This window comes from Nelumbo nucifera, chromosome 3 (genome assembly GCF_055504915.1).
Source record: "Nelumbo nucifera cultivar China Antique chromosome 3, China Antique-T2T, whole genome shotgun sequence".
NCBI classification, from domain to species: Eukaryota; Viridiplantae; Streptophyta; class Magnoliopsida; order Proteales; family Nelumbonaceae; genus Nelumbo; species Nelumbo nucifera.
The window spans coordinates 5,590,061-5,613,277 of record NC_142651.1 but is presented as its reverse complement, the minus strand read 5'-3'; the positions used below and the strand labels follow the sequence as shown (position 1 = coordinate 5,613,277).

The 23,217-nt window shown below is 40.1% G+C and overlaps 2 protein-coding genes and 1 long non-coding RNA gene across 3 annotated transcripts; 2 read left to right on the top strand and 1 right to left on the bottom strand.

The window, feature by feature from the left end:
* Positions 1-1,139: 1,139 nt before the first annotated feature.
* Positions 1,140-14,523, top strand: LOC104592963 (trihelix transcription factor GT-1). The gene is made up of 5 exons (XM_010252542.3): positions 1,140-2,395; positions 8,872-8,910; positions 12,278-12,409; positions 13,599-13,823; positions 14,001-14,523. The coding sequence occupies exons 1-5, from the start codon at positions 1,870-1,872 to the stop codon at positions 14,213-14,215; spliced, it is 1,137 nt and encodes a 378-aa protein (XP_010250844.1). The 5' UTR covers positions 1,140-1,869; the 3' UTR covers positions 14,216-14,523.
* A 1,033-nt stretch (positions 14,524-15,556) lies between these two features.
* Positions 15,557-16,777, top strand: LOC148800924 (uncharacterized). The gene is made up of 2 exons (XR_016083518.1): positions 15,557-16,351; positions 16,458-16,777. It is a non-coding gene; the product is annotated as an uncharacterized LOC148800924 (long non-coding RNA).
* On the bottom strand, positions 16,752-19,334 carry MAD2 (DNA-binding HORMA family protein). The gene is made up of 7 exons (XM_010252540.3): positions 18,085-19,334; positions 17,936-17,951; positions 17,704-17,834; positions 17,487-17,607; positions 17,293-17,396; positions 17,070-17,191; positions 16,752-16,955 (listed from the first exon to the last, which is right to left on the bottom strand). The coding sequence occupies exons 1-7, from the start codon at positions 18,155-18,157 to the stop codon at positions 16,899-16,901; spliced, it is 624 nt and encodes a 207-aa protein (XP_010250842.1). The 5' UTR covers positions 18,158-19,334; the 3' UTR covers positions 16,752-16,898.
* Between the last annotated feature and the right edge of the window lie 3,883 nt (positions 19,335-23,217).

Genomic DNA, 23,217 nt, shown 5'->3' with positions numbered 1-23,217 from the left:
TGTCAAAAGCTCAATACATCTTTTAACTATCAGAATTACAAGATCTTCTCAAAAAGACACGCCAAACAAACCCTTAATGAATCCCCAGTCCTCCCTGATATCTTGATTTTAATTTCCAAAAAACGAAAATCTCTTAGCGTTTTAGCTGTTGTCTTTGCATTAGATTTTCTTTTATTGGATTGGATGTTGGAACAGACCAGCAACCTTCATTTTCCGCTTTGGAATTTGAGCATGCAACCACAATGTCCTTTCTTTTATTTAATTTCCACTTGGCCTCATCTCCATCTATGCTCCAACAGGAACGAGATCTGCTCCTCACAAATGGGCGCTTCACATGCACATCCACTGTGCATAGGAAACATCTCTCATGAATAATATTTAATAAATACGGGAAATATTCTCAATTCATGGCCTGTGAGGCGCCAGGTGTGAGAAGCAGATCCGGTCTCGATCCAACATCCCTCGACACTCAAGTGCTTGTCCAGTTGTCCTAATCCTAAATAAAGATAACTTGTTCAGAATAAGAAGAATGGAAGACTGATCAATGCGAATGCTGCCGCTCCACATCTGGACAATTGCTTCTGACTTCAGATATGGACCCTGCCTAGTGTCTCCGCCTCTTCTCAAGATCTCAAACCCATATCGTCGAAGCAAGTCAACAACTATGAGCCGTGTGATTCTAATAAGATACACGTTCTGCTCATCTACGCACCCTAAACCAACTGCGTTGATGTTTAATAACACCCAATCCGAAACATAGGGCGCTGATCTTCCAAATCCAACAACCCCTTAAGGCCTTAACCCTTTCTCGCAATTCGCAAAGGTGGATCATGGATGAAGATGGTGGACCCAATTCGTGGGCGCCGTGGTGGTGGGTCCTATACTCCTATCCCGTTCTCGTCTCGTTTTCGGAATTCGGATGATCACAAAGCTTCCAAGTTCTTCCGGGCCTTCTGGCTGGGGCCTGGGGGACCCTGAACCCATACAGTAAAAAGTGTTCTATTCTTTGATTTCTTCCGTAGGACGTACTGGGGTCCACCTTGATGAGCATAGGCGGCTGATGGGAACTTTGGATGATCAATGTTCCAATCCAACGGTTTCACCCTGTTTATGAAAGCCTAGATTTTATTTTTCTATCCGAGGAGAAAAGGAGTCCACCTCTACCTGACTTCCTCTGCTCCCTTCCCCCCTTCTCCGCGTTTCGCTCCCTCGTAAACCTTCTTTCACCTCACGCACACTCTCTTCCTTCCTCTTTCTCTCTCTCTCTGATGAGAGATCAGAACCATTAGAAAAAATAAATATATCAGTATCAGAACAAATACAGAGAGAAAGAAGAGAAAATGACCCTTTTTTCCCTTCCTCTCATGACCTCATCGCCTTGCCTTTGTTTCTCCTCTCTTTCTTTCCCATCCCATTCCATGATTGACAGCTCCAATCGCAGAATTCTCCATATGGGTTTTCTTTGCCATCTAGTTCTGGACTGAACCCGTATCTCTGTTTTTACTCTATCCGGTTCTTTCTCTCCGTAGGATCAACTGCCACCGTCAATACAGTTTCTTACGTTTTCTCCATGGCTGGTGGCATCAATTTTTTAAATTCCAAGCATGGGTCCATTCCCCCCTTATTTTCATTTCAAAAGCCCATGTTTTCATGTTCCTTCGTTGTCTCTCTTTCTCGAGCTCGACTACTTCCTTCACACCCCCTACGAGCGATTTAATCTTTAAATTCAAGAATGACTTTGGCTCCGTTTTCGATGTTCTTTAAAGCCCACATCTTCTTTTCCTCTATATATGTCTAGAACAGCTCTTTCTGTTGTTTCTCAATTTGTTGGCTTTTAGATGCTTGTTCGAGGGAAGAAAAGAGTGAACCATGTACTTGTCTGAGAAACCCCGTCCGATTGATTTCTATAAGGAGGAAGGACGTGACATGATGATTGAAGTCGTCGGCAATGGGGGTTTGCCGCTCCAGCAACAACCACAGCAGCAACAGCCGCAGATGATTCTTGCCGAGAGCAGTGGAGAAGACCATGAGGTCAAGGCTCCCAAGAAGCGAGCGGAGACTTGGGTCCAGGAGGAAACTCGAAGCCTCATCAGTCTTCGCCGGGAAATGGATAGTCTCTTCAATACTTCAAAGTCGAACAAGCACCTCTGGGAGCAGATTTCGGCGAAGATGAGGGAGAAGGGTTTCGACCGTTCCCCAACCATGTGCACTGACAAGTGGAGGAATTTGTTGAAGGAATTCAAGAAGGCAAAACACCAAGAAAGAGGTAGTGGCTCGGCAAAGATGTCTTACTACAAGGAATTGGAGGAGTTACTCAGGGATAGGAACAAGAATGCCGCTTACAAGAGTCCCACACTTTCCAAGGTCGATTCCTACATTCAATTCTCAGATAAAGGTACGCGTTTTTTCCTTTTCTGGTTTCTCTTTCTGCTTTCTATATTTAATCAATATGAGATTTGTTTTTGCTAAAGCTTCTTAAGAATTTCAGTTGTTCGCAACAGTATTTATATGAAATTTGTTCCTTTTCGCATACAATTTTCTTCAACATTTTAGCTTTAAAAATTGATGGAATTTTATGTAACCTTGAATGAGCATAAATATCCACAGTAATCTCATTGTCTGCAAATTTCCTAGAAGGCTAGAAACCATATTTATTGCGTCTAATAATGCTCAATAACGATAATTACTTTTTCTTACTTTCTATGTTATGGACCTTCATAAATAAATATTAACCAGATAAAAGGGAAAAGTCTACAACTTTCTTTATGCATTTACGGATTCTGCTGTTGAAATTGTACCTACTGTTGACTCTTGATGCTTAAGTTCCAAAATTTGTATCTTACATTTCACAAAATTTTAGTCCCCATCACCAATTTTTAGTAACTAGAACATAGAAAGAGCCTTTTCCATACAGGCTGCTAGAGCCTCAATTATGTTTTTTTAAGATAAATAGAGCCTAAATTATGTTGTCTATACAGCATCTGAATTTTGTTCGTAGGTATCTTGCAAGATAAGGGAACATGAAAGTTTAAGACCTCTTGATTGGCTTATCTAAAGTAGTTTTTGATTGCCATCATTGGATGCCTGTAAGCATTATTTTTCAAAGCTTCCATCCTTTTGGCAACACTGCTTTATTCAATTTACTTAGAGATTTGCTAATTTCTTAATTCTTATTGATTAGAATGGTGGAACAGGATTTGTGTCTGTTGCTGATCCCATATGGTTGGGAGTTCGGACAATGCTTAGTTGAGTTTAGTTCTTAATGCTCATTGAGTGGAAGTGGCCTTGCCCAATGAAGCTATACATATAACACCTGAACTTGGTTCTTGTGTTGTCCTGTGCAATGTTTATGTACATTCTGTACTACAGTTCTCTCCATTTAAAGGATTGTGAAAAGTATGGACCATGTAGTGCTGCTTATCAAAGTTGTGTTATGGAGTTCTCTTTAATTCATTTAACTAACGGTAACTCTCATTCATGTGAGAATCTTGTTGAATAAAATTTCTGTGCATGTCAAACTGGAGAATTTATTCTGTCTTGCTGCACTCATCAACCTAAATCAAGGTTGAGTGTGCACAACTTAGACAACACCAGACTGGTAGAATTTGATATTGATTTTGAGAAAGCTGGTGAAATTAGAGTCATAAATCATTCCTCTTTAAGTGTGCTTTAGGAAATGGAAAGAGGAAGAAGTTAGAGTCATAAATTATCCCTCCCAAACGAAGAAACACACTTTCGAGGGAACAAACTTGCACCAGATCTTCTTGAAAGGGAAGGCACAGTCCCGGTCTCCTGCAACCAGAGCCTTGAGGAAAGACTTGGAAGAGAACTCACTGACGGGGTGGGGTTTCCAGACATGGGAGTCTTGGGAGTTTGGGGAAATGTAGGATTCTCTAAGAGAGAGGAGGAGATCAGTTAGCTCACTGATCTCTGAGTCCCTTAAGGGTCTTCTAAGGCTCAAATTTATGTTGTTTTCATTGGGAGAAGTGGGGAGACACTGAGAGATGGTTGCTTCTTTGTTTAGGGTGAGATTGAAAAGTCTAGGATAAGATTCTACTAATGTGGAATTGCCCCACCACAGGCCTGTCCTGAACTTTATTCTGGTACTATTACCCACTCTAAATCTTATGAAAAGAAAAAAGATGTTGTGTATGGAAGTGATACCTTTCCAAGGATTTGAGGAAGCTAATCGGTTTGAGCGGAGATTGCAGTCCCAACTGTTTGTGTTTAACCCATACTTGCTAGTGGTGACAACTACCCAAAGGGAATTCGTTTCAATGGGGAATCTCCACAGCCATTTACTGATAAAAAAAATCTCCACAACCATTTCCCGAGTAATGCATTGTTCTTCCCTTTTAGGTGTCCAATCCCCAACCCTCCAGATTCTTTAGGCTTGCAGACCTGACTCCAATTTATTTGATGTCTTTTTTTTCACCTCCACCTTCCCATAGGAAATCTCTTTGAAGTTTCTCAATCTGTGACCTGATTTTGGCAGGGATTTGGTACACTGAGAGGAAGTAAACGGGCAGATTTGCAAGGGAAGCCTTAATGAGGGTAAGTCTACCCCCTTTTGATAGATAACAGTGTTTCGAAGTGGCTTTTTGGGTTCCCGCCAAGAGGCAGGCCCAAATAAGATAGGGGGAAGTTTTCAACTCAGCAGTTCAGAGTTTCCTTGAAGCTTTCCAAGAGGGTTTCTTCAATTTGGTTTATAGTCGGTAGGCTAATTTTTGAGTAATTTACCCTCAAACCAATGACTAATTCGAAACAATGAAGCACCCTTTTCACATTATTAATATTCTCCAAGTTAGCTTCCAGAAATAGGATGACATCATCTGCAAATTGGAGACGGGAGACATTAAGAGTATCTCTTCCTACCTCGAAACCTTTAATTAAATTGAGGCTTTTGGCTTTTTTCACTAGCTGGATAAAAACATCCATTACCAAAGTGAAAAGGAAAGGGGAGAGAGGGCAGCCTTGTCGGAGATCTCTACTTGCTTTAAAGTAACCTTTGGCATCTCCATTTACCATGACCAAGAACCAGTTTGAGCTTATACAGCCTTTCATCCACTGCAGCCATTTCATGCCAAAGCCCCTCAATTTCAGAACTTGGAGAAGGCAGTCCCAGTCTACTTTTTGTAAGCTTTCTCAAGATCTAGTTTCACAAGGAGACCCGACCTTCCACTCTTCCTTCTATCTTCAACAATTTGATTTGCTATTGGGATGCTGTCCACAATTTGTCTTCCTTTCATGAAGGCAAACTGGTCTGGAGAAACCAGCTCTCTTAGGACTTCTTTTAGTCTTTTTGCTAACATTTTTGCCAAAATTTTGTACACACTCCCTACTAAACTTATTGGTCTAAGTCTTTCACTTCCAAGACACCATCTTTCTTTGGGATGAGGCAAATAAAGTTAGAGTTACTTCCTTTGTTTACAACAGCCGAGGAGTGGAAATCCTTGAAAACCTCCAAAAGATCATCTCTTGCAATGCCCCAACAGATCTGAAAGAAGAAAACGGGGAAACCATCGGGCCCAGGGGCTCTATCACCATCCATATCAAAGACTGCTTCCCTTATTTCTTGCTCCTCAAAATCCCTTTAAAGCCAAGGCCTCTTATCTTTGCTAGAGTTGACCCGTCCCAACTTCTTAAGGTAAACTTTCTAAAACGACTCTATGATTTCATTTGCATCTTCCACCTCCCTTTGGTCCACCTTGATTTTTGAGATGAAATTTTTTCGATGTCTGCCCGACGCATAACTGTGGAAAAATTTTGAGTTATTATCGCCTTCCTTTAACCATCTAACCCTTGACCTCTACCTCTAAAAGATTTCTTCTTTTTTGATCACCTTTTCCCAAGAACTCCTTAAACCTTCTCTCCTACTTCTTCCTTCTCTGTCCAGAGTGCCTAATTGTTCCTTTTTGTCTAGGTCTTCCAGCTCCAAAAGGATAGCAATTCTTTCCTCTGCAAAAGATTTGAATTCTTCTCTCCCCCAGGATTTCAGTTTTCTTTTCAGGAATTTCAGATTTTTCATCAATCTGTAACCAGCCCAGCCTTCAACTCTACATTCCTCCCACTAGGAAGCCACATTTTTGTGAAAATCCTTATGTAAAGTCCACACTTTTTCTTCTCTAAATGGGGATTTACCTTTCAGAACCAAATCTGTTCTCAGGACTAATGGCCAGTGGTCTGAAGTGCAGCGAGGTCTGATTTCTTGGAGAAGATTTGGGAATGTTCTACCCAATCTGAAGTTACCAGAAACCTATCTAGTCTGCAGCTTATTAAGTTTTCTTGTAGATTTGACCAAGTGAATTGGCCGTTATGGAGAGGGAGGTCGCAAAGGTTATGCCTCTAGTTACTAATCTTCTATTAGAATTTTCTTGGTAAAACCTTGTGACGTTAAAGTCACCTCCTGGGACCCAAGGGAGCTCATCAAACTCGTGTAGAGGGTCCAACTCTTCCCAAAGTTTTTGCCTATCTGCAGGAGCGTTTGGTCCATATGCTCCAATCAGAATCCAGCTGAAACCATCATTTTTATTGGTAAAGAGCACAGAGTTGACCAAATGAGTCTCGTCCTCGATCTCTCTCTAGGCTTGCTGGCTCACAATCGATCCTGTACTCAGGGTTGACCAAATGTGTCTGTTCGAATAGTTCACTTCCCTAAGCTTCCATTACCAGCGAACAGGTCTTTGGTCCTTGAGAACTCCACCTCCCTAGGATCTGGTTTGGCCTCCGTTGCATAAGAGCTCGAATCCTCAACTACATCGATGCCTTTCGACTCAAAGATTGAGGAGTTTATGCTATCTGGTGATGGAGGTCTATAAATCTTTCTGTTGTGTCTTTCTGAATTAGGAGGAGTTTTAGGGATTGGCTCGGTTAAGAAAGTTGTGGTCTCAGATAGACTTGGGCTGCATGGGGCTTCTTTCAATCTTGGCGATTGGACTTTAGAAAGATCTCGGCCCAAAACTTGAAGCGGGTTTGGAGCCCCTAACTAGTGGGTCTTGTTAGCAGTAGAATGACCCACTTTTTGGAGACGATTTGAAATTTGAACGGGGTTGTCGAGAGAGGCTTGGCCCGCCTTGCTTTTTCGGCTCCTCTTTTAAGAGGCCTAGAAGTAGTTCTTTTGGGAAAGAATTTAGGCTTCTCAAAATGGTCACTATTTGGCAGTCTACTTCTGTTTTACGAAAGTTCCCGGAAAGGGATTTTGAGCACGCAGGAGCTTCAGGCCCTTTGGGGGATGAAGGAGCTGAGTTGACTCGGCAGGTTGTGAAGATGACTCGGTCGGCTTCTCCACTTCTACAGAGAGGTAAAACCAGATGTTCCTCTCTAATAGAGATATTGAGTGGGGGATCGTGTGAACTCCACAGCTCCTTACCTTTATGTGTGCGAAACTCAAGGCTGAAAGGTTCTTCATTTCGCCATCAATCTCCTCAAGGCCATAACACAAGCTTTCGATCAGGGTAAATGATTCCTCAGTCCAAAGGTGAAAGGGCAGGCTGTGAACTTTTAACCATCCATTAAAGTCTAGCTGGTCTGGAACAGTGTTAACCATGGGAACCCATTGATCTAAGAGGACTGGTTTTCTATACAGCAGGATTTTCTTTAGGCTGACCCATCTTAGGACTAAATCCTCAGAAGGAGCAAAACCCACCGCCCTTTGGAGTCGATCGGGTGGAGGCTTACAAGCTCATGGGTATGGGTTCCCGGTTTGTCTAAAAAAAATCCACTTCTCTCCACTAAAGTGTTCCTGGTTTGGTACAAACAAAAGCTTGCTTTCACTTGCCAAACGGTTTATCTTGGTGGACCACTGAAATGAACGAAGACCCTTCTGCCTTTACAACTTTACTTCTTTTCTCAAGTTGAGGAAAGAATCCCAAGGAGAGGTCGGGGGGGGGGGGGTCAGGGTTTTCTTTTGAGGGAACTAGAGCATTTAGCAAGCTTTTGAACCACTTCCAGCCTCCATTGGATGGCTCTTCAGGTAAGCATATGTTTCTCCACTTATAATTTTTTTCTCAACTACTCAAGCGGATGAACCTACCCCATTTATTCTCTTTTAGTTGAAGGATAAGAACTCTGCCCTTTTTGTTTCGGTTTTTATCCTCCAGTGATTGTTTCAGGTTCCTGAGCACCTTTTGAATGAAATTTCTCCACCATTTTACTTCCTCGAAAGTTAGAACCAGTCTCGTCCAGGCTCCTCTGCTCCTTTCTGTCACCTCGATCACTTTTTTTCCATCTGCCTGTATTTCCAAATCAAACGTCTTCACACCGATCACTGCTGTTCTTCTCCATAGCTGCTTTGACATCAGCAATGTCTTTTGTGCTGAAAACTTTTCCATGAAGATGAGGATTCTTCGCTATCCTAAAATTCAAGGGTCTAACCATGGGGCCAAGTATCTTTATCTACAGAGTGAATGCTACTTATGAAACCCAAGTGTATTTATGATGTAATGGCTGGTAACTTTAGCTTCACAGAGCCTCCTAGACCAGGTTATATGGTTCATGATATTTGCACTGACCATGGCCCAAGTCCCTTATTTTGTTTTATTTTTGATTAGTCCCAAGTCATGAAATATTATCATAAATTGGCTATATTTTGTTTGCCATGCAATAGAAATATTGGAGAATCTTTATATAAATGAGTACACCCTTAAGGCACACTTTAGCACTATAACTACTTCAATTATTCTTTTTTTTTTGGTTTTTGCCCTATAACTACTTCAATTGTCATATGCTTCTAACATTTTCAAGCTGTTTGGGTTGAGGCATGTTTGTATTTTTCATCTGTTCAAACAAAATTTCTTAGCGGCATGATAAAATGTTTTTGTTTTCAGGATATTTTGAATTCTGACAATTGTTCTGACTGTTTTTGGTTCCTAGGTCTTGAAGATGCCAGTATTCCTTTCGGATCTGTAGAAGGTACTGTTGCTGTGTTGCATTTGAATTTGGTTGTCATAAGCATTTTCTTTGTATCTCTGAATTCCATGTTATGTAGTATGCTTTATAATCTACTTTCAGGTAGAGTAGGCCATTTTTACAAAATCACAGATCTTATTCACAAGCTGGCATTTATCCAATATGTGGATAATCAGTGTTCTCTATACTGGACAAGATAAGACCGAACTTATCTCTGGGTGCTTCAGTATTCATGACACTTTACTATCTGAAAAGATAGAAAATTGTCCTCTATTAGAAGAAACTGAAGAAAATCAAGAAATGGGATGTTGGAATAAGATGGGATTTGTTTTGTGCTGCTTGTTGAAATTTAAATTACTAAGGTGGTGTTTGATAAATCTGAAATCTGAAAAGTTAAAAAGATATTAAAAGGGTCTGAAATCTGAAAAGAGACAGTTGTTTTTTGACTTTTTAGAGGCTCTGAATAAAGAAGGTTGTTTGTGTTGGATCAAACCTTCCGCATCTGAAATTCACTAATTTTACTATTTTACCCCTAAATTAGATTATTCAGTTGCAGCGGCGAGAGAAGAAGAAAGGGGAGAGAGAGAGAGAGAGAGAGAGAAGGCTAGAACTCGCCGCCGCTAGTTTCTGAAAGGAGAGAGGCAAGAGTTCAAGGGTATTTTGGACTTTTGGCCAGGTCTGAAATGCATCTGAACGCGTTCAGTGCTTGGCCCATGTCTTATTGTTTCAGATCTGAAAATGATTTTCAGACCCAAATTCAGATACACTTCCAAACACCTCTGACGTCTGAAAAGCAACATTTTCAGACTTCATAGGTCTGAAAAGTGTTATCAAACGCCACTTAAATCTCAAAGTAATAAGATGACCAATGATATCATTTTTTAGTCCAATCTATCTTCTGAATAGAATGCATCTATATGAACTCAAATATTTTCCTAGAGTGATGATGGTCACAAGCAGCTCAAATCCTAGGTAAAAATACAGAATGTTTTAGCCTAGTAGCCATAGTCCTACTATATTGTTCTGGAAGCATTCAAGCTCTTTATCAGTTTTATTAGTATTTATGGCCTTGACAGAGTGGAATTGTGAAACAGGACTCCTGTAGCCAACCCATTATAGTTGGAGGTAGGCTTTCTTGAGTTGAGTTCATAGTTCCAATTAACTGAAATGCAGATGTGCACTCATCAAAAATGAGAATTTTGTTGTTTTCTGTAGCATCCAAAGAAGAAAAGACCCTTCTTAGTGAGCAAGTGGCTGCAAAGATCTTTCTTCTAGTTGTTCTTCTGTGATCAAGGTCCATGGTTTTTTAGGTTATTGTGGTATCCAATTTTCACCTCAATAATGGAAGTCTGGGTTGGTCTCCTAGTGTGAGGTCCTTCAATAAGGAGAAATCTCCTTCTGGGTTTGTTATTTATGAAGTGTGAAAGGATATGCAGATAATGAGTTCACTTGATAGATTGACTCATTGACCATAAAACCAAAAGAAATCGGTCTTATCATTTAAAAAAATAAAAGAATCCTATACATCAGCCACTAAACTTATTTTGATGGTATACAATGAGTATATGGGCAAAACCCACCTAGAAACAAAGCAAGAACAAGGTGGCCACAAGAAAAAGAAACAACCCTGCAATCACTATACATCAACCACTAAACAAAGAGACTCAAGAGCTCCATTTAGTTCAAAAACCAACAGACCTCGAAGGTAAGGCAAAGACCGGAGGTCCCCAATTAAATCAAAACCACAATGACCCCCAAAATTCCCCAACAGACCCTTTGAACATCCTCTTTCCATCTTCTTATGATCTCTCCCACTTGCCATATTAGGGGACATTTGAGACTCTTTTCTCCACCTTCTGACCTCTCCCTCTAGTTGTCTTGGGTAGTTGGGTTCAATTTATCTCTTTCAATAATTTTATGGATATCGAAATCAACTTCATCTCCTTTGTTGTTAGTCTGAATTTTTTTGGTGTTCTTTAATCTTCCACTTCATTCCCTCATTTCCAATTTCCTGAATCTCTCCACAAGGTCCTCGCCTCCCACTCCCACCCATCCAAAAACAGAAAGAAAGGTAAAACGTGAAGATTTTGCCACATGCATTTTCTACTGGATCACTGACTTAGTGGGTAGAGACCTATTTAAGAGAACAAGTTCTGCCAACATGGATCCCCAGCTCAGCCACCTCCTCACCCTCAATCTCCAGTTTGTCACTAGCCTTAATATAATCTTCATGACCACCAAATATCAACTTGGTGACTTGCCACAGGACAACAGTCCCTGCACATTGCTGACTGGGAGAACCTGAGAAATGAGAGTTGCCATCCCTGAAGCTGACTTGATTTGGACATTATTATGGTTCTGTGCAGTTTTATAAATCTTATGATTCTATTTAAGTTGTACTTGACAAAAACAAAGCAGGTGTTCCATTTTAAGCACAGTTTCAAATGTATATAGATCTCATGATTCTACTAAAATATAGTCTTAACTCCTAAAAGAACTCTAATAACTTGTTACTAAACTAAACCACCAAAGTAACTGCAACAAAGACCCATGTAGAAACTTTCAACTGTTGTCACATACAACCTATTACTAAAATGGCCATAACCAACTAAAAATGTGCTGGTTTTATGGATATTTGCCTCGTTGAAACCCAACAACCTATCCAATGACACAAGTATGCAAAACTGACAAATGCTGACCCTGAAAAATAGGCTAAAAGAAATGTGACATGATTGTTTATATAAGAACTTTCAAATAAGGGCGGTATTTGGCAAGTCTTTTTGTGTGATCTTCTGGGCTTTGACAGGCTCGAAAGACCAATAGCTGAATTTCTTCTTCCATGGTTTCTTTCATTTGCCCCTTACTGCATCATTGAGTCTTACAGATCTTATTTCATGTTCTTTCTTTTTTTACTTTCTCTTTGTTTTGGAGCTTCTAGACTACACTGAATCACAGCACACTAGTGCCATAAATAGGAAAAGTTGTGTAATGATTATGTTTCACTTCTGCTACATTAAATTTTAAATAGCTGTTTCCAATAAAAAAAAGAGAAACATCAATTTTTAAACAATCTGTGGCATGACAACCTGTTCCCAAGTAAACCACGTGGACCATCTAAAGAAGGGTTTTCTGGAAAAAGAAGAAAAAATGGATATATACTTGTACTGAACAATTCACAAGCTTTTCTATGAGGAATGGTCGATGTTGATTTGTAGTATTTGAATCACTAAGGAAACTTGTCCATAAATCATAAAATCCATGCAGGATAAATCAATGTACAAGCCTTTCTTTCCTATTTACTGATTTATGCCTTTTCTTTGAATAATTCCTTGTAAGTTTTTAAATGGATGTATACTTGCTTCATGTACAGCTACTGGCAGGTCAACACTCAACCTTGAAAGGCGTTTGGATCATGATGGACATCCTCTTGCCATTACCACAGCTGATGCAGTTGCAGCCAGTGGAGTTCCTCCATGGAATTGGAGAGAGACCCCTGGAAATGGTAGGTCTTTCAAATTATCTCCATTGTAGACACTGTTTTGGAAGCATCACAAGTTATCTATCTATCTATCTATCTATCAATCATATATATATATATATATACTGAATTTATTTGTTATGTGCAATGTCTGGCTTGTTGAAAGGAAAGTACAAAATTAAAATCTATCTTCTATGCCCTGAATTCTCAAGCTATTGCATCACACATGATTAGAGTTGTTTTCCATTCCTAGCAGTTTAGAGATCAGTCACCTGTCTAAAGTGGAACTGGAGAATGCTATTTCTATGGTTCACTCCTTCAGGAATTTATCACACGAACCTTGCTCCTGTAGGAAATTGCACAACCTAGTTGTACAGCTGTAGAGGGAAATTGTTGTTGCTTTCTCCTTTATATATTGAGCTAAACTCACTTGTGGGTTACAGTGATTTAAAAGGCATGCCTAGGTGCACAGGTGAGATGCGTTTCAGGGTATGCGCCTAGGCGTGCACTTGATGCGCCTTGCGCCTCAGCCCAAGTGTGCACCTTTTGAAAATTTGATGCTTTTTTGCTTTTTTTTTGAACATAGCGGCTATAAAATGTCTTTTTAAAAAGCAATTAAAACTATAAAATCATTATTTTTATATTAAAACTAAGAATTTAAGACCTAACGTGGACTTGTTTGGGCTTGCCTCAAGGGGCGTGGCACAAAGGTGGCTCATAGAATCAAGAATGTAATATGTTTTACATTACATTAGCTACTTTAAGTAATGCAATTGAGTGAAAAGAGATATTAGAGGTTTTACATGCTTGAAAATGTTTTTTATGTTTGATTTTATTTTTGAATTCTCATTTGAATATGCTTTACTTCTTATGTTTATGTATTTTAGTTTTAGATAATAGGTTTTTTAAAACATTATTTTAAAATTTAAGTTTATATTTTTTTACTAATATTATGTTTAATATTTTTTGTATGAAAAGGTGCGTGCCTCGCCTTGTGCCTTGAGCCTCAGGCGCAAATTGACCCCTGCGCCTTGTGATTTTAAAACACTGGTGGGTTATTTACTAACCATTAGAGTTTCTCTTTTATTTACTCGAGGCATGAATTTTCCACCTTGTCATGGAATTACATTCTGACATCAAGACCGGTGCATTGATTTTAAAATTTTTCACTTTTATTGGTTTCATAAGGCAAAATCATTATTCTCTTTGGCAGGTGGGGAGAGCCACTCTTATGGAGGGAGGGTTATATCAGTCAAGTGGGGCGAATACACTAGAAGGATTGGCATCGATGGAACTGCAGATGCAATCAAGGAAGCAATAAAGTCCGCATTTGGATTAAGGACCAGGCGGGCATTTTGGTTGGAGGATGAAGATGAGGTTGTTCGGAGCCTTGACAGGGACATGCCATTGGGAAATTACACCCTTCACCTTGATGAGGGTAACGTGAAATGGTTTCATGAACACTTAAGGGGGTGTTTGCCAACATGTATAATTTTGTTTTTCAAAATAAAACCTGTCTGTCATAATCATGTTGCTGAACCGAAAATCCCCTTGGTCAACGAATGGGTGATCTCTTCAAGTCAATATAACTAACAAATCTTTTCTTGTGTTTCAGGATTGACAATAAAAGTTTGCTTTTATGATGAGTCAGGTCGCATACCTGTTCGTACTGAAGAAAAGACACTCTACACTGAAGAAGATTTCCGTGATTTCCTTACCAGGCGAGGTTGGACGGGTCTAAGAGAGTTAAGTGGCTTCAGAAGCGTCGATACTCTGGACGATCTCCGTCCTTGTGCAATGTACCAGGGTGTGAGACTATTAGGGGACTAAAACCTAAGGGGGGATTGCTTGCTTTGGGAAATCCTAATTCCTATTATGATGAGAGCATTAAATCTTCAATAGTATATTGATGCTGTTCGTAAGCTGCATAAGATGCAATAGTACTTCATCTTATTGAGCTTCCTTGTCAGGGTAGCTGTTTCGGTTTTTGTTTTTCTTTTTTTTTAACTTCATCACGCTGTAACAAACAAACAATCTTGCTCAATTGTGTATAGTCCTTTAATGGAATAGTTGGAGGAAAGCAAATAGGCCTATGTTCACAGAATACATGGTTAGGGGGAATTCCCCGTACATAAAAATCGTATGTGTCTTGACAAATCCAGTATAAATATGTATGGGTTTATGTACTCCGCTTCCCCTTTGACTACCTATCCGGCAAATTGAGCAAAGAGAGATCATTCAAATGGTTGTGGGTAGTTCGTTGGAAGGGAATCATGGTGTCTTCGAAGCAATGGTATATCAGGAAGAACAATTCAAGCCCTGTTTGGCAATGTTCCCACCTATTTCTATTCTTGAGGAAATTCTTATTCTGGAACAGGCATTTTGTTTTTCTCTTCAATAATAATAGAGGTGTTGGGAAATTTGTTCCTTGGAAACAGATTTCTATTCTATAAAAACAGAAACAACATTTGGATAGCACAAGTATTTCTTAATATTAACACAAAAACAAGTGTCATTGTGAGTCTCAAGTCACATGAATCCTAATGGTTCATTTTCCAATTATCCTTGGATATTCGATAGGAACATTGAACTGTAAGATCAATTCTAGGGGAACTCAGGTTGGGAGTTGGGAAAAGGAGTAGACGGAAGCTTAGATCATTAGGAAGTTGGGAAAATAAACCATATACGATTCAATAGTTGTCGGTAAGTAGACGTTGAAGAGTTGTTACAGCATTCACCTTGAAATAATACTAGAAGAGAGGAAAATTGAATGACAGGGTATCCAGTAACAAAGAAAAAAATGATGACAAGGAAGACAAGCAAAGCAGCGTTTACCATTGACAATGAGAAAAAACGGTGCAAAACAAGTGTTTACCTTTGTCATTCACCGTTGACAATGAGTAAAACCAAGTGCTCACTGAAGTCCTTGATCGTTCACCAAAAATCCAATGCTCAGTGCTCCTTGGTTGTGCGACAGTAGAGAGAAGTCAAAGGAAGAGGAAAGCCATTAGGGTGGAGTTTATTAGGTTGGGAAAATGTCTAAAATGCCCTTACTCTCACACGGAATAAATTTGAAGGACGATGTGAGAACCACGTATTCTCTAGGAACATGTTCTTTGACTGTCGATTTGTCACTCCCATGTTGTTCTCCCGTGAGAATGGCTCATTTCTCTCATTTTTATTTTGCAAACACGTTTCGGTTCTGCAAGAACGCCAAGAACAGGAGAAACACTTGTGGAACATTGCCAAACGGGACCTCAGATGCATTTGTTTTTTTGTAAGGGGGCACAGGAATCAAGCTCCCACTTATTTTTTAAGTGTCCATTTTACTAGAGTAATGTGGCTTCAAGCACAAATAGGCATAAATCCTGAGAGTATAACTCAAGGCTCGCCCATTCATCCATACGATTGAAATGGATGAATTCGAAAATTGATAAGCTGCCAAACATCAATACCTGTAAGCTAGGAATAACATTTATATATCGTGGAGCTAAGCCAGATACCTCGAAAGATTCTATCTCAAATTTCTCAGTTTTATATAAACAACTGAAGTAGCAATCCTCTACACCTAGCACAAATTCTATGCACAGATGGGTGCCAAACATCAATACCTGTAAGCTAGGAATAACATTTATATATCGTGGAGCTAGGCCAGATACCTCGAAAGATTCTATCTCAAATTTCTCAGTTTTATATAAACAACTGAAGTAGCAATCCTCTACACCTAGCACAAATTCTATGCACAGATGGGTGCCAAACATCAATACCTGTAAGCTAGGAATAACATTTATATATCGTGGAGCTAAGCCAGATACCTCGAAAGATTCTATCTCAAATTTCTCAGTTTTATATAAACAACTGAAGTAGCAATCCTCTACACCTAGCACAAATTCTATGCACAGATGGGGCAACATCAAATAATCAGTTCCTTGTCTTTGTGGATGGGCTCATTTATCCAATACGCAGGTATCTTCTTCTACATATAGGATTCTTTTTCTGCTGTAAATATTCTGCATATAAAAAGGGACCTAAATGTACTAGCTCATAATTTAGCTTGCTTTGCTTGTAAAAGGGACATATGATCGCCACAGCTATGTACATATTGAATCTATAGATGGATGAATCTCCGGTGTTTTTTGCCTAAAAAAAAGAAAAAAAAAAGTTGATGCTTTGTTGCGCTTGCAAGTTGCAATAAGAAGGGAGTGTCAAACTTCTACAAGTGGCAGTTGATCTGTAAATTAGATGTTCTTGTCGATAATTAAAGGCTTATTGCTTTGTCTTTCGGTTCAGCAACTTCTGTCAATGTCATTCTCGAGTGCAGATGTTTCTGGTATATACAACAAACTTCAATTGAGAGAATAAAAAATAGAGACAAGAAGTTTTTCATTTTCATATATATTTGTTTTTCATAAAACGCACTCAACTCAAAACGCTCATAATCACCACCAGATGTGAATAAACAATTCACAGAGGATTCAAGCACCACCCTTCTCCCTATAACCAAGAAGAACTGTTACTCTTCGCCCTCTTCATCGTTCTTGTATGAAACCAGGGTGTCCACCTTGTGTATCTGCATGTATAACATAGCCCCAGAAAGCACAACGGTCAGCTCCATTATTCTTGCATCATCATAACTTTGTTCATTAATTTTCAGAATACAATTGGCTGTTGCAAACAGTTTTACCTTGGTATCGAAGGAATGCAATTTCACCATTTGCGGATTCGCAATCAATTTGGGGTCACTCTCGATCCAGGTGAATGGGACTGCTACATCTTTATCGGTGTAAGCCAACACATCAAAGATACCTGGATAATAGACCAGTAGGAAGAACACATTGGTTCAATCAGAAAGGTTAATGGAGCATAATAATACTGAAACAAATGGGGAAGAAAGGATGGTCTGTTACAAGGTTCATCGAGGCATGGCAAGTAAGTGATGCTGGAAGCTATCTGTCTCATGATTGCTTGGATCTCTCTCATAATTTCTTTGTCGCTCTTTTCCCTTGATATCCTGTGTGATGTTCAAATCAAATAAGCTTTTAGAAAAACGCAGAGGAGGTATGGATCCATTCCTCAATCCTGTGAATCCAGATTAAATTACCCCTTCTCAACGACCTCCTTGTCGGTCTCGATACTGAAATTCCATCTCTCCAATACTTCAGATGTGGCCTTGCTCATTATTACAAGAACAACCCTCTGTAACTTGCCAGCTTCCAGCCATTCTGTCGCCCAAAATAGAAAACGAAAAGTCAGATTTTGGGTATTAGAGATGAAACAGTGATTTTGATTAGACATGGAGAGAGAGAGAGAGAGAGAACCCGATAGCTGGGCCGTGAGGTTGGCGATGAATGTTTTTACACCTTCGTCTTGGGTGAGCAACATTGGAAGGCCATACTTCTTCACCTTGACGAAGCTTTCTTCGGGATAAACTCCACGGTTGTAGAGAATACTGATTTTTTTTCCAATTAAAATTATTTTCTAGGTCCAACTGAATAAAAACTCAGACCAAAAGCTCCATACAAAATCAAGAAAGATTTGCATTTTGCTTACCTGTTTGCCGCATAACCTGTTAAAAGGTAGTAGAGATTTACAGAAAATGGGTCAAGATTTCTCAAAACGAAAAACTAATGGAGATGAAATGAAAGTAAAAGAAAGAAAGAAAGAAAAGTGGAAAAGAGAAGAAGGATTAAGATAGATACCGAAAAACTCGCTGACGATAGCTGCAGACCCCCGAAGAGTGATGATATCCTTGGCAATGGTTCTTGAAGCCATATGTATCTTTCTGCTCTAATTCAATAAAAATGGTTGCTTCCTTTTCAAGAATCGGATGACAGAGTCACAGAACAAATTTTTTGTTTTTTTTTTCAGAAAATCAAAGAGAGCAGGGGGAAATGGATCTGGTTAAATGAAATCTCGAAAGAGAGAAGAGTTTGGGCTGGGATTTTTGTTGCAGAAATGGAACAAGAGAGGAATGGCTAATTGAAAGCGAGGTTTTGTGATACTAAGGGAGAGACGGGGAAAAGATCTTAATGAAATGGATTAGGGTTTGAGCCTCTTTCTCCGTTTTCGAGTGAGAGTCGAGAAAAGTGGGGGGATAACGGCTAGTTTTTTTCTTGGCCGAGGCAGCAACGGTAGAAATTTGAAATGGCTTCTGATTAACGGCTGGATGAGTGGTGTAGGTTCCACACCCTCTTAAATAATCTTCGTATCGAGTGAACGCTGACGTGTTCACTTGTGATTGGATACATAGGCCGTTATACACAAAAGCAGCATATGCTGATATGCGGAGCCGGAGCGGAGTGGAAGAAAGCAAGTGCTAACGTAGGGAACAGAGAGCGGACAACTGTTTTGTTGGACAGTTGCCATTTGCCAGTGCTAAATCCTTATCTTATCCCACCCTGTTTTTAAGTCTAAGCAAATACCCAAAGGGTCCTTCTCTTTATGATTCCTTTTAATTATTTTATTAAGGGTAAAGCAAAGCATATGTGGGGAGGTTGAAGTAATTTAACCTTTTATTAATGACATTGGTATGCTTTTGCCTTTACGGAGGATGTCTACAAACCTTTCTTACTGCCTGTAAGTAGACATGGGCCGGGTGGCCCGACAGGTCAGCCTGGCCTGGCTCGGCCCTCGGACGGGCTTGAACATGTATATGGGCATGTAGGCTTAACCTCGGGCCAAAAAACTCGGCCTACAATAAATTCGAGTCGGGTTCGGGATTTGTTAAAATAGTCCAGCCCGGCCCAACCTATAACTAAACCTAAAACCCTAGTCAAAGACCCCTTATTTTTTTCACCTCTTTGTCTCTTTCCTTTCTTTTTCCAGTCGAACCATTCTTCTCCACATCCTCCACAGTTCACATCCTCACACTCTCAGGCAGCCACACAACCGGCGAGGCGGTGAACGTTCACCAGCGCAACAACTCCGGCAGTGAGTCTTCAACTCCTCACTCCTCTCCTTCTCTCTCTCTCTCTCTCTCTCTCTCTCTCTCTCTCTCTTTGACTCTCTTGTTCCTCTTCTCAAATCTCACTTCTCTTTCAAATCTCAGACACCAGCGACGACAAGGCGGCGAATATAGGCATCGGCTGCGGCGGTGAGTTCTCTCTCTCTCTCTCTCTCTCTCTCATAGACACGAACTGATCACTATTAAACTTAAAATCGCAAGTCGCAGCTCACAGACCATAGTCACCGCGAACTCAGTTTCGGCGAACACATTCACTGATGAACACATTCACCGGCGAACACAATCGGGCTTCGGGCTTTTTATCAGGATCGGGCTCGGGCCCAAGTTGTAGGCCCGTTCGTCGGGCTAGGCTCAGGCTCGGGCCTAACAAATTTTCATTAATGAAGAGTAAAAGCCCGGCCCGGCCCATGAACAAGTCTACTTGTAAGTTGTAATGATGAAAGATTTTCTGCAATAAATTGTAAAACTGCCTATGGGTTTATTTAAAGGAAAAAAAAAAGGTACTCACGAATTCGCATTGGCACCCCACATAGCGTGTCCCACGCATGCCCCACAGCACATCCTGACCGTTTGTTGGAACATCTCCCTTAGTTGTTATGGGGAGATGAGCTGAGCATGTGGGGCGTGTGTGGGATGCACTCTAGGGGGAACTAATCTAATCTCTCTTTCACACATCACTACCCACAACACACTTTTATGAGAGTTCCTCCACGGATTGGGACTGGGAGCATCTTTCTTGTCAATTGTCAAATTATACGGCCGTGTATTAGGAACCTCTCTCTTACACAGCTGTAGGGATGTGGGGAGAATTTTGTAGGTAGGTGATCCAAGCTCATTAATCGATTTTCACTTGGTATTATTACCTGTACAAGCATATAGTTATTGATGTTTTAGGAGTATTAGGGTTAAGGGTGCAAATCAGGTATATAATTTAAAGAATTTACATTGAGCTGGGCCTAGTCTTTCAGTCAGGCCCATTAGGTTAATAAATTTTCAACCCAAGCCTGCTCAAGTTGCCCTAACGAGTATTATATTTACATGATGTTTGAAAAAACAATGTTATATAGGTTTTTCTATATTTTTTCACACAAAACAACCAAACAAAATTCCAAAAGTTATTAGACTTTATATTCACATCATGCAGTTGATTTGTAACCCCCCCCCCCCCCCTTTCTCTTTAAGTTGATAGTGAAGCAAAATTCAACCCCACTGATCTTGTAATTGAGCCTTGTGAACGAACTGTGAAATCGAAGTCCTACTTATCTTTTTCACAACAACCATTAACCTAAGGTTGAAACTTGGGCAGGCTCAGCCCAAGTCCAATTTGACCCAATCCAAGCATGGGTTGGGCCTGAGATTTTTGGGATTCAGGCTGGGCTTAGGCAAAAAATTCTCAGGCCTGACCTAAACTGAGGTTGGCCATGGGTTGAAGCCTTAGGTAGTCTGAGCCCAACCCAAATTGAGTCGGCTCAAACAAATATATGCATTCATTTTATGGTTACACAAGAATATATTCAAAAAAATCTTTCAAACCTGATCAACCTGCATATGCCTTACTAAGTCCAGACCGAATTATGTTGGATTGGGCCTGCATTAATAAATTCAGGATTTACCTTGGGTTGGGCCAGGCCCGAGCCCAAGACTTACATCTTAGGGTTGGGCTAGTGTTGACCATCAACTCAGCCAACCCATCAGAGTTGCACCACTACATCAACATCATCGCCTAAAAGCCCCTTCACCGTAAGATCTTCATCTTCATGACCATAGTACCACTGGGTGTTCAGTGTTGGCTATAATCAGTTAATCACAACAAAGTAGATATGAGCCCCATCTCCTTTGCATTCAGCATTATGGGACAAAGTACCTTTTCCTTGTCGAGAGCACCCACCACTAAAACCATTGTCAAGAAAATGACAAGTTTTCAAATCTAATAGATGGAATTGGAATCCAACAAAAAGTTGCAGAGAACCTTCCATCAATTTCATTATAACTGCTCCATGAGTCTACTCATTTGGTACCTCCAAAAGCTTATAATATCAACAAGCATCATTTTGTCCTTTAATCAGAAAAAAAAAATATATATTGTAAAGAAAAGAAAAGCAGTTTCTTACCATTTCTGAACTTCCAAGCAGTGTAGACTGTTAGAGACATTGAAGCAAGGTAGATATTACCAAAAAAAAAAAAAGCAATGTAGCCAAGCTGCCCAGGGTAATTTTCTCACAAAATAACTGAATCTGAAGAATGGAGTAAAGTTCAAATTTGATGAAATTCAGATATAGGCATCCAATCTTAATGAGACATGACAGCCTATACTAGCTAAAATACATTAATCCTCTACGATAGTATCAATTGAGAAACCCAAAATCAAATACAAACAATTTACCTACAAATCTTGCCTCCGCCCACTTTGTCATAGCCCGCAAGGAGATGACCCAATGACAGCCTGTGATTTCAGAGTTTTGTGGCCCAACGTAGCAACAACTACACTTGAACTCGCGGAGACATTGTCTGATTGTCTCCTCTTGTGTTTTGAATTGTTGATTAGTGCAAAGGAAAAAGGGATTATAGCTATTATAAAGGTAACTTTTGGATCTAATATTTTTATTGTAATTTTTAAAATAGGTTAATTTTTTTAAAAATATCAATTAAAAGTAAAAATACTATTTATCTAGCAACCTCTTATAAATCATTCTAGCAACCTCGGCTAATGCTTCCGCTTACCTCGACGGCCTCCATCTCTGACAAATCCTATAATTTAATTTGGAAGGAATTGTATTGTTATAATTCGTACAATGCTAACACACCCTTGAAGAGCTCCCTTGTGAGTCCACCAATGTCCGGAATTAAAAGACAAAGCGTCGGCACCCCTCCAGGCGTATGCATTACCGGAAATGTCCTTCAGCTTCAGAATTCTCCTCCCCTGCACCGCGTCTACGCCCACCAGATGTGGAGCTCTGTAGAACGATACAGACACTCTGTATTCCTATCACCGAGAAATATGAGCTGGATTAAAGATTTGTTTGGATGCTCCGCCAGCTTTCAGGTCATTTCTATCGCTAATGCCTAATGCAAACAAAATAGGAGAAAGCTTGAACGTCTGACGTCTAAAGCAACAGTAGAGAGTCCTTTAACTTACCAAAAACTTTGAACGTGGACAGAAGATCTCCTTTCACCAATTGGGTCGGCGACCGTGGAACCGCCGTGGATATCGTGCAAATTAGAGACTGCCATTGGTTCCGCCCCAGTGAATCCCCCATGAACATCACCGTCTTCCCTCTCATCCTCACCAGAAAATCAAGCCCATTGAACTACAACCGCCACGTACTCATCATCAAAAGGTAGAAATTAAAGAGGTATCGTCTCAATATCTCATGCATGATCAAAATAAAATGGGATGGTGGAGATAAATAATTACGTACCTGGGGAGCTCACAGTCGAGAGGCTTCCAACGATACTTCTGGTAATCGGGGTCGATGATGGGACAGTTGGAGAAGGAGAAACAGAGGCAAGAGCGATTAGACGGTGGCTTTGGGATGAGGCAGAGGCGGAAGTGGGTGGAGACAGCAGAGGTAAGTGGAGGCTTTGCCAGAGGTTGTCGGAGGCGGCAGCGGGCGGGGGCGCTGATGAATGATAGTATTTTTGTTCTTATTTAATATTTTTTAAAAAATTTAATATATTTTAAAAATTATAATAAAATTATTATTTTCATTGATACTAGAGTCCAAAAATTGCCCTTATCAATTATAATCCCAAGAAAAAAAGTCATTATTGAATACTTGAATGTCTTCCTTGTTGTTCCTAATAATTACAACTGATTGGATTAGGTTACGGTTAACTGTTGAGGTCTTAGGCAAAATAACCTGATATA